The following is a 14,416-nucleotide window of genomic DNA, read 5'->3' on the forward strand; positions in this document are numbered from 1 at the left end:
TATAAAACGCGTCTTATCACAAGTTCACGTACTATCGTCTACAAAAGTGCCCCCCTCCCACCAAACCAGAGTTGGCTGTTTCGTGACCATATATGGTAAAGGTGTTGCCGTAGCCATGCGTATGATAAGGCGATGCCTTGATAAACTGATAACATTATCAACGCTATGAGTTGTAACCGATCGCGCGGCTAAACGGCCACGTATGTCCGCCAATCATACTTTCTGGGAAGCATTATTTTAAAGACTTCTCTCTTTCTCTCTGTCTACCTAGCTCGTATTCCACAAGGTGGTGGTGTCTGCTTTCCTAATAAGTTTCTTCCACTTCGCTCTGTCCTCGACACCTTCATCTGAGACTTGGCACTCACTCTTGTCTTTTAGCACTACATCTATCCATCTAGTTTTGGGTCTGCCTCTGGATCTGCGACCGGTAAGGGAAAGATGTAGTGCAAAATTACCGACTTAGTCCGGCGGCCTCCTCCTAATATGACCATACGTTCACAGCCTACTCTCCTGCATCTTATCAGCGATGTCGCGTATACCGAGGCTGCCTAGCACTAACTCGTTGCGGATCTTATCGACCCTGGGTACGCCGCACATCCAACTCAGCATCTTCATTTCAGCAACTTGTTTTACCGAAATCTTTATTTATGTGCTTACATTAATATAATAGTATTTATAAAAAAAATACTTCAGGATAACTGTAAAAAAATAATTCTACGAGTAAAATCTTTGGCGTTAGTTAAAGCACTTGGAATAAATTTCACTGCAGTTTCTAGGTGCTTTCTCCATGACTGTATATTTTTAACTTCTAATTAGTGCTACTGTTTTTTAATATAATTTTTTATTAAGTTACGGTATTATTTAACTTTTTGTATTGATTGAATGTCGTTAAAAAAAGAAAAACGCTAGGGTTCAGAAAATAATAATATTTAATATAAAATTTAATTTATCCAGCTTATGTTTCAACATTAAATTTTCTCAAATACTAATATTCATTTATTCGTATTTTATCCATTTGCTAAGAAAACGATTTAACTTTTACGACTCTTCTCCAGACAATGGAGTAAAGTTCAAACACCGCTTTATAAAGCACAAAATACGTAGATTTCATCCCCTATAACACAAGGGTTACTCGTGGCAACGTTTCATATAACGTTTTTAATGCTGGTAATACAAAACCAAGAGAATAAATGTAAAATGTTCTAAAAAAAAAAAATTCTCCATTCCCTTTGATAATTGTATATGAGCAAATAATTCACTTTATACGCATTAGGCATTAAAGTAAGATTTCCAATTTACTTCATATATCAATCTTACTATTATAAATGCGAAAGCTTAGATGGATGGATGTTTGTTATAAGGTATCTCCAGAATGTTTCAACGGATCTTGATGAAATTTGGCATGCATGTAGAACATAATCTGGAAGAACACATAGGCTACTTATTGAGTGTTTTTAATTCCGCGCGGACGGAGTCGCGGGTGACAGATACTATACGATAAATAACAGACATAACGAGGATCAATATTATTATTAGTATTAGTAGTTTATAAATGTTACAAGATGCTAACTAAAAAAATTTTTTTCAAGATTTTTTATAGTTATTATTAACTAGCTTTTACCCGCGACTCCGTCCGCGCGGAATAAAAAATAGAAAACGGGGTAAATAAAAATTATCCTATGTCCGTTTCCTGGTTCTAAGCTACCTGCCCACCAATATTCAGTCAAATCGATTCAGCCGTTCTTGAGTTATAAATAGTGTAACTAACACGACTTTCTTTTATATATATAGATATATATAGATTATAATAAATAAAATATTCGCAAACTTACTCATAAGATAGAATAAATTACAAAAGTAACACGTTTCTAGCCAGACACAAATCGATAAAATGGAATCCCCCGAGCTAACATTAATATGTATGCTATGGCCGTACAATATTTATATAAGTCCCACTCGTCTGGGGGTATCGATCAGAACCACCCTCGCACTGCACCCTAGGGGTGAGTCCCTGCATCTGACTCATCACACGCCCTCATTCAATTCACGATACTTGGTAATAGCGTTGTTATTCACAGTCATTCTTTTTTTTTTTTTTTCAAAATTATTTAATGGTCATATTTACATTTTAGGTTTCAATTTAACTACACTTAAAAGTCGTCCAGTGCTCTGTTGTTAGCAATTTTAAAAGGTTTAATAGTTTTTTTTTTGTTTTAATTAAATACTTACCATTGCAATTAATGCGTTAAAAGATTTAGTGGATTATCCCAAAATAAGATCTCATAATGTTACTTGAAACTTAAATTTTTATGAAAGGGATGAAAATATATAAAAACAACCATCGCCATCTGTCTTAAGAATAAATGTTTTCTTGCTGCGGAAACTTATACTTATTAAAGAAAGAATATAACTACATATATATTATATTTGATTGATATTGTAAATTCATATATAGTGAGTACCATGTAAACATTAGAGGACCAGCATGAGTCATCGTTAGCAAACACAGTCGCGTGAATCACTCGACATCGACATTCGGACCGATCGATGACGAAAATGTTAACGATTACAAGAATTTATATCATAGCATTAAAACAATATTAATGACACGTCAGCTTTAACGATTTTTATGTATTTTGGACTTTGAAATAAGCAAAAAGTACAAATTTAACAGTAAATTAGAAGAATTAGGTCACTAAATACTTTTCAAAAGTTGAAATCATCTTACTACCGCACTTAGCGTCTCTATTGACCAGTTAATATGATAATTAGTGGTCTGGATTGATTTAGTCATGTGACAACATTACCCATGATAGAAAACCCGATAATTACTTTAAGGTATTTTCATTAACATTATATTAAGTGCGGCTAAACCTAAATATGAATAAGTTCTGATTAATCGTTAATCATACATAATATTATCGTAATTCAGATATAATTTTCAGAATTTTAATTCCTACAACGATTACACTTACGTAGAATTTGAATGATCAGTATTTTTTTCCTATTTAATTTACGTCAGCACTGTTAATAATTTTATTATGTTTTCATAAATTACAGCGCTTAATATCTACGCTAAAGAAAAGAGCTAGTTAGTTAAAAATGTTAACAATTTAGACATCTACGAGTATATTAAGAACGTCACTTTGATATAGTCTCTTTGGTGTCTGTTAATTTTTTTATTCGTAATTTTTTTCGCACGGCTTTTGTTCTAGTCTGGAACATAATCAAGTTGAATTAAAATCTTCGTTGATATCTCTAGGGATGCGCTTTACGATAGTTCTTAGTGTGTAAGTTAAATACATTTTAGTAATACTAGCCACTGTACGTTATAACACAATACATTTTTTTATTAATGAAAGCAACAATTTAACTGTATTTTAACAGCTAACATAACAACATAGATTTTGTAAATCAATTTGAACAAGAGCTTAAGGGAATTAAGGTCGGTATAAATTTATATCGATTTTACAAAAGCCCTTTGAGACATGGTATATTAATTATCTCTATGTAGCGTTTAAGTCAAAATAATAAGATTAACTAGATAGATAACGTGTAGTTCTGGATCTAGATCCGTCAAGGGTCTTTCTTCAGGGTGAGTAAATACTTTTTCGAAGTTTATTTATTCGATTAAAAAAATCGATTCTATGTATAAAATTCGTACATCCCTAGACATGTCTCGGTTACTTGAACGCATTCCATTTAGCCGCATCATGCTTGAGATAATTTTAAACGTTCTAGCGTGTTGCGCTCTCTCTGCTTAGCTTTTTTTATTATACTAAACGAGAAAGGAAAGGAATTCTGACAGTGTATATGAATATCACTTTGCTATTTTGTATCTTACGCATTTTACGCGTACACCTGATTTTAAATAAAGAAAGGGATGCAACAGCGAGACTAAATAATTTTGACTTATTTTAATACATGTCAGCACGTCCTGATATGTTTAGTATTTCAACTGGATAGTAAGAGAGAAACATCTGTGGTTACTATTTATTAAATGGTTGCTTTACTTGTAATGATAATACGATCGTATTTTACAAGGGATGCTCTTGTTATCTCTAACTCTGAGTGATCTTGTGTCGTATCTGTCGAAATATATTTCGAAAAATAAAATCAATAGGTCCATTAAGTAGCCCGTTCGTTTTTACAAGGAACATAGTAAGACATATGTTTACAGGAAAAGCTGTGTCAGCGGAAGTTATGAATCATTTTGTACTACTCGTTCGACCGCCAACTTGCCACTGTCAAGAGTCAGGACAATGTCATTATTTGTTTTCCTTGTAGTTTATCGAATTTATATTTAACTGGTTATTTGAAAAATATGTACGTTTTAATTTATAACACTTATTTATACTTCTTATTTATATTATAAATCCTTGAGAGTTATAAATTAATAGACACTTCTTTAAAACGCTTGTCGGAATGTTCCGGTAATGGAAACCCACGGTATCGAGTTATAGTAAACATAACAATTACGTCACTCATTAAATATTTGTTGATAAAATTACGATAAGATTCCCGACTTACATGTGACCGCCAATTGCGTGGTATATTCAAAACAGTGCATAAACACAAATTTTTACTACATTCGAATTTTTTCCTAACAATTAGGGATTTTGAAAATTATATTTATTGTTTTGAAAATCTAGTCCGAAAGTTACTAATTAAAATAAAGTGTTCTTAACGATATTGTTAAATGCTAAATATGATCCATAAAAGTCCGAATTTAAAAATGAACCCTAGCTGTATCATAGGTATGAAGTTAACTATCTAATACCTATATAAAATTCTCGTGTCACAGTTTTCGTTCCCGTACCTACTCCTCCGAAACGGCTTGACCGATTCTCATGAAGTTTTGTGAGCATATTCAGTAGGTCTGAGAATCGGCCAACATCTATTTTTCATTTTTTTTTAACTGCGCGCGGACGGTGTCGCGGGCGACAGCTAGTAAACTATAAATAACAAAGTATAATACGTACGTGATAATATAAAGTAGGTTATTATAGACAAATCAAATCGCTGACATATTACGCATCCTACTTATAATGTAGGTACGATCATTTCGAGTCAATAATACCGTGAATTGCACGACAGAAGGAAAATAATTTCGATAATTAGCAATTTACATCGAAATTGGTTTGTTTAATTAAAGTTGGCGCCACATTTGTTTACACGACGCTATTTCCTAAGATGAAATATACTTAAAGACAAATAATGTTTCTTAAAAAAGGCTTATTTCACGCAACTAAGAGTAGAATAAATATTATATTTATTGGTAATAAGATTCCAACAACTTCCTATTAAATATTATGCCAGTACAGTAAGACATTAGCACTGGTCTTGCATGGACTGTTTATTTATTTCCTAGTCTAGCACAGTTTATAATTAATTTTGTAAGAAAAGCTTAAACTGTTACTGCCAGATTGACTTTATTTTTATAGGATACTAGCTGTCGCCCGCGACTCCGTCCGCGCGCAGTTAAAAAATGGGGGGGGGGGGTATGAAAAATAGATGTTGGCCGATTCTCAGACCTAGTGAATATGCTCACAAAATTTCATGAGAATCGGTCAAGCCGTTTCGGAAGAGTACGGGAACGAAAACTGTGACACGAGAATTTTATATACGAGTATTAGATTAAATTGTCGTGATCTTTTGTAACTTCGGCTGATAATTATTTTAAACCTCACTTCCAGTGAACCGTATAACAAACTGTATATGGATGAACAACAGGAAAACTTAACATTTGAAGTTTGCTCAATTCACATATAGCATAAAAGCCAACGGTACACGAGACGGTAAACAAGTTAAAATTAAAACGGTATTTGGAACGTATCTAATTGAACTTAAAATTTGAAGACATTTTACGTAGCTTACTAAGTACTACATTGTATTCAATGATTCCTTATTCTTCTTATTTTTATTTCGATTGTTTATTGTGTATAGCAATGAAACAACCAACACCGCAATGCAGATACATCATAAAAAAATTATCACAGATCTTTACAGTCTATCCACGGTTACTCTGCAATTGACAAGAGTGGAAACTGAAAGTTTGGTCATAGCAATACTGATTAACAGTACTAAGGAACATATTAATCAAACAGACTTCTATTTATAAACAAACAAAGTTTGCGATTTCGTTCGCGCGGAAAAAATTAGTAATTAATATAGCCTACCCTTTGTCAGTGTAGTTTTAGTATACAGAGCAATAGAGACTATAATATAAAAAGCTCAGTACGGTCAGTATTTTTAAGCCACCCAAAAAATGAGGGTGTCAGTGAACCCGCCTTGTCAGACAACGTGGGTGTGTTACAACCAACATTACTGTATTTTAATGGACATGTGGCGATGCCGATGTGAAAGCACTGCTCTGTAATTATAACGTGTTTTACGGTCGCTAGTTGTTTTTTTTTATTACTTAGAGATTTAATTCTCATGCTAGTTGAAAGTAATATGACTCACTTAAGACGAAGTACTGTCTATTTTTCTTAAAAAATACTATTTAATTTATTTTTTAATATCCTCAGAAACATGTAAATTTATATCAAGTAAGTGCCAAGTAAATATTTCTTAAATATCAGTGGACCTAGCACAAATATTTGTGACAATTCCCTTCTATCGTATCGTCAACGTCAATTACGTCCAAATTAGTATGAGATTTTTGTTGTGCCTTACGTCCGATAGGTTGGCTGCACAAATTCTTTCCTACCTTTGTTCTGACATTTTCCCTTCCTTTGTCCTAACATTTCCCTACCTTTGTTTCGAGTAGTTAAGGAAAAAGAATAGCCTTCCAAGCTTGGTAAAAATGACCAGTACAGATTAAAACAATGGCTGAATATTTTAGCCATGAAACACGAAAATGTTACGGAAAATGGTCATTTACTCTTTGGTTTTCATAACTAAAAACATATCGAAACAAAAGACCTATCCTCAACTACACCATACGTGTTCTTTGTTTTGTTTTTTGGCTACTCCACCAGTCCGATTTTAATTTCTATGCATTTTATACCTATTTAGGTGTAATTCATCGTCTGTTGCACCATTGTATTATCTTATTTGTTTATGCTGACAACGTTTATCCTTTCCTGGCCATCCTCATCATGATTCCCGGTTTCCTCTCCCATACCATTTGCAAACAAATATCTATAATTTGCATTCACTTCAGATTACAATGTTTAACATGTTAAACTTTACAAATTATTGCTTTAGGATTGGTTGAACAGAAATCATGGTGTGAATACACAAAATACTTGAAATAGTTTTTACACTATGATATTGAATGACTTTACTACACAGATAAAATTTGTAGTGTAAATACTCTTCAATTTTTTTTATTCCTCCCTTGATTTCTATCAACCCTGTTTTACTATTATCAGTTACATTTTTTTAGTAATCTGCTTTCTTAACTTGCGCTTTTGATGTAATGGCATTTTTGTAAGTTTTTTTAATACGAAAAGTCGCACTACACTGGCACTGGCCGGCAAGGTCGAGGTCAACAGGTTGGCAACACTGGGCAATATGCAAGTTCATTGGTCACACATATTTACTGATGACATCTTTATTGTTTCGACAAGACGACTAGAGTAAGCCTTTAGTAATTACTATAAATAATTATCTACTTTGTAAGCCTGTTGAATTTAAGAAGTTGAAAACTAGTGTTTTAACAACTTATTGGAATGAACATAGAAGGTTACTTCTTCTTCTTCATGTTTCCAATACGTATTTCTTCGTTTTATTGTTTCGTCCTTACCTTAATATTGGAGTCGAGCAGTTAGCCGCCTGGAAGGCTGTCGGGAAACCTTAAATGGTGTAAGTGAGCCGCGCATGCGCCGACTCGCGGCGACCGCCATTTTTGGCTGCACAGCGAACCACGAGGTTGCTGCCATATCCGTAGCCATTATAGATCGGTAACTCGCCGCCGAGCTACAGATCTATAAAGGGATATTGTATGCAGTAATTAATTATTAAGATCATGAGAATGACGATACGTCTGTTCTATTTTATCTTGAAGTTAAAACTTTCTCTCATCTGTCCAAAAACAGACATTCATAATTTTACTAGCGACTTTAGCTATGCGTCTTCTACAAATTGTTTACAAAGTTTTTCATTAGCATTTAAACTGTCTTGTAAAGTAATAACTTAATGTTTTCAAATTGCAAATAATTGATAAAATGTTACAAATGTAGACACACCTTTCATTAATTTCTGTTTAAAAAACATATATAAAAAAGCTACATATTCCCAAACTGCACGCCAGAGTGAAAGTAATATTTCAACGGGTAAGTAAAACAGGAAATGTCGCCGAAAACAGGTGTACAAGTTCCGAAGGGCGTAGCGTCGCATCTGGCGGAAGGAAGCCGCTCACAAGTAGCAAGTCGTAACCAAGTCAAGGCGAGCACTGTGACTACAATAACACTGTCCTTATAAGTGCAAATAAATGATATTAATCGCAATACCTTGAGCAAAAGGTTACCTGTGAATTTTATTAAATTAGGAACTGCGCAGTATCTAAGAAATGGATAAAAGTTAATCATCACGGTTTACTTAGTCTTTCTTCAATCTTAGATCTCAAATACGATAACAGAAAATAAAGGTAAGACAAATAATAGCGCAAATTAAAGTTTTCCTTTAAAGATAAACAATTAATCAACAAATTATGTTATCAAATAATGTTATAATACAATTTCAAAATTTATTTGTAACTAGCTTTTTCCCGCGACTCCGTCCGCGCGGAATAAAAAAAAATAGAAAACGGGGTAAAAATTATGCTATGTCCGTTTCCTGGTTCTAAGCTACCTGCCCACCAATTTTCAGTCAAATCGATTCAGCCGTTCTTGAGTTATAAATGGTGTAACTAACACGACTTTCTTTTATATATACAGATGTTATCATTATACGTAAACGGATCGCCGAACGTTTGCCATTTGTTTGGCGAAAAAAACATGGCCGCCGGAGTCTTTGGCCTCGGAAGCGTTCCATGTCCGTTGCAATTTAAATTCAAAACACAACGGATCGGATTTGGTTAACGGATGTCCCACCGTATAGAGCGCTGCTATCGCCTATTAAATGCATATACGGAGTGGAATTCTACGGAAATTGAAAAAAAAAAAAGATTTAATTTATACTTTAGGCAACTTAAAAAACAAAGTTCCTTTTATGGACCAGAATTAAAAAAAAAACATGTACCTACACAAAGTGGCGTGACTTATCAATTTTAGAGTATCAGCTAACTTGCCTGTTAGTGATATTGAGGTCAAGTGGTGCAAATATATTAAATGGATCAAACATGTTTGCATAAGTTTGGGTATAATTTATTTTAGACTACCCATAACTATAACATTTGACGGGCTCTTATCAGCAACTCCACTAACTTACTAAAGAATTCAACAGATTGTTTGGAAGATGTAGACAATGTCGTATTCTGAGTCGTAAGCGATTATAAACAAAATGCTCACATATAAAACTAGATACGAAAAAATAGTGCTCATTAAAACACTCACAGAGACATTATACTACACTAATTAAAGATTATGACTTAACTCACTTGTCTAGGTACCGGCTAATTTTAGACTCGTCGGGGATTCATCTTCAGGGTGAGTTGATTAACAGGCTATATTCGAGGTCGGGTCACACCTGGCACTCTGAATACCTAGACCAAAATACAGACTTAAGATGTGATCTTTAATTAACGTAGTGATACTAATGTCTATTATAGTATTTGAAGCGATGACGTGATGTTTCTTAAAAACATGTCACGTTTTAAAATTCCGAAGACGCCGAGCCTAACCGAGCTGACCTTGAACGGAGTCGAGTGAAACCGTTTGTTTGAATTTCATACGTTACGCTTCATCGACATGACAGAGTTACGTCATTTTGTTGCTTACGGAGACCAGATTTAGAATGCATACGTCAATATATAATTCGTAACTAAACAATTTGTGCAAGGTATCTTCCATGTAACCTTTAAGCTTAGATTTAGCAGTCTTTGGTTAGGAGCAGAGGAGGCATCAGAATCTTGTTTATTTATAAGATGTGGACATACAGGAATCTAATAGGATAATAAGAGCTTAAATCCCGTTCTCATAGGTTTTAAACCTTCCACCTTCATAAAATAAAAACTAAGAAATTGACTACTAAACACACTACTACACAACTCAAACCTTTTTTTAAGAATACATAGCAACTATATTATATTTACACGGTAAGAAATAAGAATACATAACTAGGTACATACAACCGACTTAGCATGATGCAATATGTAAAGATAGGTTATCTCTTATCACAAACATAAATGTTCTAACTAATTTGTAAGCCGTTTATGATCGCTACGTAAGAAAACGTATGCAGTGCGAAGACACTTTTTGTAAAGAAATTTCTAGAAAGTAGATATAATTTAATTGGCATGGTGATAAGTTGGTCAAATTTTACAAGAAATGTTTTATGTTTTATATCTTAAATGTTTCAGTAACACCCTGGAACTTGTCACTATTAAATAATCGCATGGCAACTAGTTATGCAGTCACTTAACCTAATTCCCCAGTGAACGAATAGTTAATGAATTAGTTCATAGTTATTACGACAAATTAAGTGCATTGAAGACCTCATAACGTAACCGCACGCGATTCCACTTGCTTTTATACATTTTTATTAACTACTAGTCAATAAACGAACTATACTATGAAGCGTAATTGCTGAGTTTATGAAGCGTAATTAATAAAAAAAATTAAAAAATTAAAATTAGTAGTTTTATAGTTTAAATATAACAAACAAAGGAATAATTTTCTATTTTAATTAAAGCATATTATTTTCTGTCAGGTTAAGTGAAATGACATATATTCTAGGAAAGGATGATACGGCCGTGCCGCTTTTTTACTCGACTTGGCGATGACACTGCAGTGCCCCCAGATTATAACACTGTGGAAACCACTATTAAAGTCAACGGCTATATTTCTGGTACCTTCAACTAATGCTAGCTATATGGCAAGCACATTGCAGCGTCATGCAAGACTGCAACAATATAGCAGAATGTAGCATTGTATACGATTAGCCGAGTTAGCGCACATTTTCGCGGTTCCCATTAGCGGAGACGAGACAAGTCTATGTGAAAGTGACGAGAATGTATATGAATAGAGAAAGTATGAACCACACCGACTGAGAACCGTGTCTTCTTGAGAACACTATCCAATCATTTTTTTAATGTTTTATGAAGATGTTGAACTATGGCAAAGTGAATAGCATTGCTTACTTATTGATGTGATACTAAAGAAAGTAGGAGCTTGTGCACTAATGTATTTATGTTCGTTTGGGATTTAGTTGAAGCGGGCGTGTGCTAGCATTTTATTAGCTAAAACAATGACAATTGGTTACCTATTTGTAATCTAAACCTGTCTAGACTTATGAGTGTTTATAAAAGAATTAATAATAATATAAATTCAATAAAAAACATTTTGATATGTGTACGACATGTTTGTTTAAAAACAATGATGTATTTATGGTAGCAACATTAGAATCTCATCATATCAATCAATATAGAACGGAAGAATAAAAAACATCGTATTGTCTGGCGGTCTATTTCACTAGATATAGGTTACGCTATGTGATTTCCCACGCCCTTTTTTACAATTACAATAGGTTGAGGTGCAGTTAGAATAGATGCGAGTACTGTAAAAATCCTACCGTATATGGACCGAATTCCGTACGCTTCTGCACAACAAATAAGGGTGGGATCATATTACCAATTAGTGCACATCTTATACATAAAATTCTCGTGTCACGGGGTTCGAACTTGAACTCCCCCGAAACGGCTTGACCGATTCTCATGAAATTTTGTGAGCATATTCAGTAGGTCTGAGAATCGGCCAACATCTATTTTTCATACCCCTTTTTTTTAACTGCGCGCGGCCGGAGTCGGGCGACAGCTAGTATCTTATGAAATATTAGATATAATTACAGTTAAATAAATGTATGAATGAACTAATAAAAAATGTGGCTACTGTTTCAGTATCAAAATGTATGATTTTCTTATTGGGCAAATCGCAATGGAGAACTACAGGGTAAAACAATAGACGGAGGAAAAATTACCGTTAAGTTCCTTACGTTTCCTAGTTGCAATCGTCTGTTTACCATCATCTGTGTTAGAAATTTCACAGTATCCCTAAACGAAGCTGGTTTGCTTCAAGCTACTATAATGTCATAACAGTCGATAATGTGTTCATAGCGTAGACCTAGTCACGCTGTGTCGACCACGTCGCTTGATGATTTCTGACGATCATCTAACAAGACACTGCTGTAACGGAATTCTAATCCGCTTAAATTCGACTACTGTGTTATTTAATTAATTAACTTTATAGCGCAATAAATTAGAAAGTAAATAAGAACAGCTTTATTCATTATGTTTTATCTTCACGATAAGTGCACAAGAGTGAAGGCTGAAGGCCCCGTTATACTGGACCCATAGACAATGAGCGCATTTTTAAGGGTTTAATAAATTAGTCTATGACTCAATCACTTAATTCGTAATTTTCGTTTTCTATTATATTTGGTAGGTACCATATAATTATAACACTCAAGTAAGAGCGCCGTACATTTTATATGCAATATCTTTTCATACTAAGGGCAATATACCATCTGTCCACAGCAAACTGAATCTTATGGCTGTTCTCGTTTACCATAAAGAGAATGAATATCTCCTCGCGCACCATGTTTGGCCAGAAATCGACTCAATGCATTTCCAAGCGAAGCTGCCCTACAAGTACATATATACGCATAACAAATAAGTCTGAGTCTATAAATAAGTATACATTGTGTCTATTTGATAGATAATGAAATAAAATTATTGCTCTGTGGTTAAAATGTTTTTACTTTTTCCATGCAGCCAGTGACGAAACACGAAATTTCTAATAAAATTCTAGTGATGTTACTAATGTTTTCATTTAAGTCTTTCACATTTTCAAGAGTTTAGAAAACCTATTTTAATTAAACCAATAAATTATTTTATCTTGCCAAGTAGCCAAAATTCTGAATGTCAGGGATTTGCTTATATTTACATGTTGTTTATTTTGTTCCTATAACATCTACTTATTTAATTGTTATCTCAAATCGATAAAGTACAATGACTACATAGGTACAATAATTAAATATTTTTACTAGTTTCTCTGTAGTTTATCAAATTGGTGAAACGTCAAGTCATTATAGTACATTCCAAAAAAACTACTGAAATTAAGATTCGAATCACTGAACCTTTTCTTCCGCTATAATTCTTCTCCTGCCCGCCTATTTTGCCTATGATTTTTTAAACACAACTCTCGGAAATCAAAATAATGAACGGAACAGTGGAAGGACAGCGCACTCTATTGGCAAAAGAATTAAATGAATACGTAAAATTGCCATATGAAAAATAGCACTTCGGAAAACATTGACACTAAAAGTATGCTCAATAAATAGAAGTTTTTTCATACAGTTACTCGTATTTGGACTCGTTTTTAACATTTTAAAAGTTGCCAATTATTTTCGAAACACAGAGAAATCTCTTTTATAGATGCCATAAAATGTATTCCATTAAAAAGTATGCTAGTGTTTATGTCAAATGTCTATTCTGTCAAACTGAACTGTCATTCTGTTCGACTTGCTGTTGTGCTGAATTGCCTTTTTCTACAAATATTTAAATATTTTTACAACAGCAAAGAATTGCGAGCAGATGACTTTTGGAAGAAATTCCACGTATAATTGGAATACTTGTTTTGATAGCAATGGAGATTATATATTTAGTAATATGACAGAAAATAGGTACAGAAAATATCGACAACAAAGTTATCGTTTCTTTTTGTTTTGTATTTGTAATTTTATTGACTAACATCTATGGTTTCAGAAAAAGAACTCGTGAGGATGACACGTGCGAGTTCATGCCACTATCGAAAAGGATAAATAACTTACACATAAATAACAACCTCGCTAGCCAATCTATCCTTCAGGCTGCAGATCCTAGTCATATTAATGGGATAAGAACTGAGGAGAATGGAATATCTTCTCAAACTCATAACCATAATTCTGACAGTACACCTACTTATGACCCTGGTGTCACATCATCACAAAGCAGATATTATTATGAAAATAAATTATTGTTTGAACTGCATTTAGAAAGAATTCAACGATCAGGGCAACAGTTTCCCTTTTGAAATACTTGTAATAATGTGTGAATTAAGTTGTGTACCTGTATTATTAAACTACTAGTTTGTAATCTTATTTTAGAATTAAAACAATTGTTATCTTTGCATGTATCTTTGCATGTTTACATTATTTAATCTATGTGAATAAACTATTTTACCTACATCATTTATATGATGTATGTGTAACATTTTTTCGAATATTGTAACAACAAAAATTTGTTTTATTTCTTTTGTTTATACGACCTACT

The 14,416-nt window shown here is 33.5% G+C and overlaps 1 protein-coding gene across 1 annotated transcript; it reads left to right on the plus strand.

The window, feature by feature from the left end:
- The first annotated feature begins 13,611 nt into the window (after positions 1 to 13,611).
- LOC106718181 lies at positions 13,612 to 14,224 on the plus strand. Its single transcript, XM_014512194.2, has 2 exons — positions 13,612 to 13,788; positions 13,871 to 14,224. The coding sequence occupies exons 1-2, from the start codon at positions 13,700 to 13,702 to the stop codon at positions 14,175 to 14,177; spliced, it is 396 nt and encodes a 131-aa protein (XP_014367680.1). The 5' UTR covers positions 13,612 to 13,699; the 3' UTR covers positions 14,178 to 14,224.
- Positions 14,225 to 14,416: the final 192 nt, after the last annotated feature.

Source organism: Papilio machaon, chromosome 10, assembly GCF_912999745.1.
Source record: "Papilio machaon chromosome 10, ilPapMach1.1, whole genome shotgun sequence".
NCBI classification, from domain to species: Eukaryota; Metazoa; Arthropoda; class Insecta; order Lepidoptera; family Papilionidae; genus Papilio; species Papilio machaon.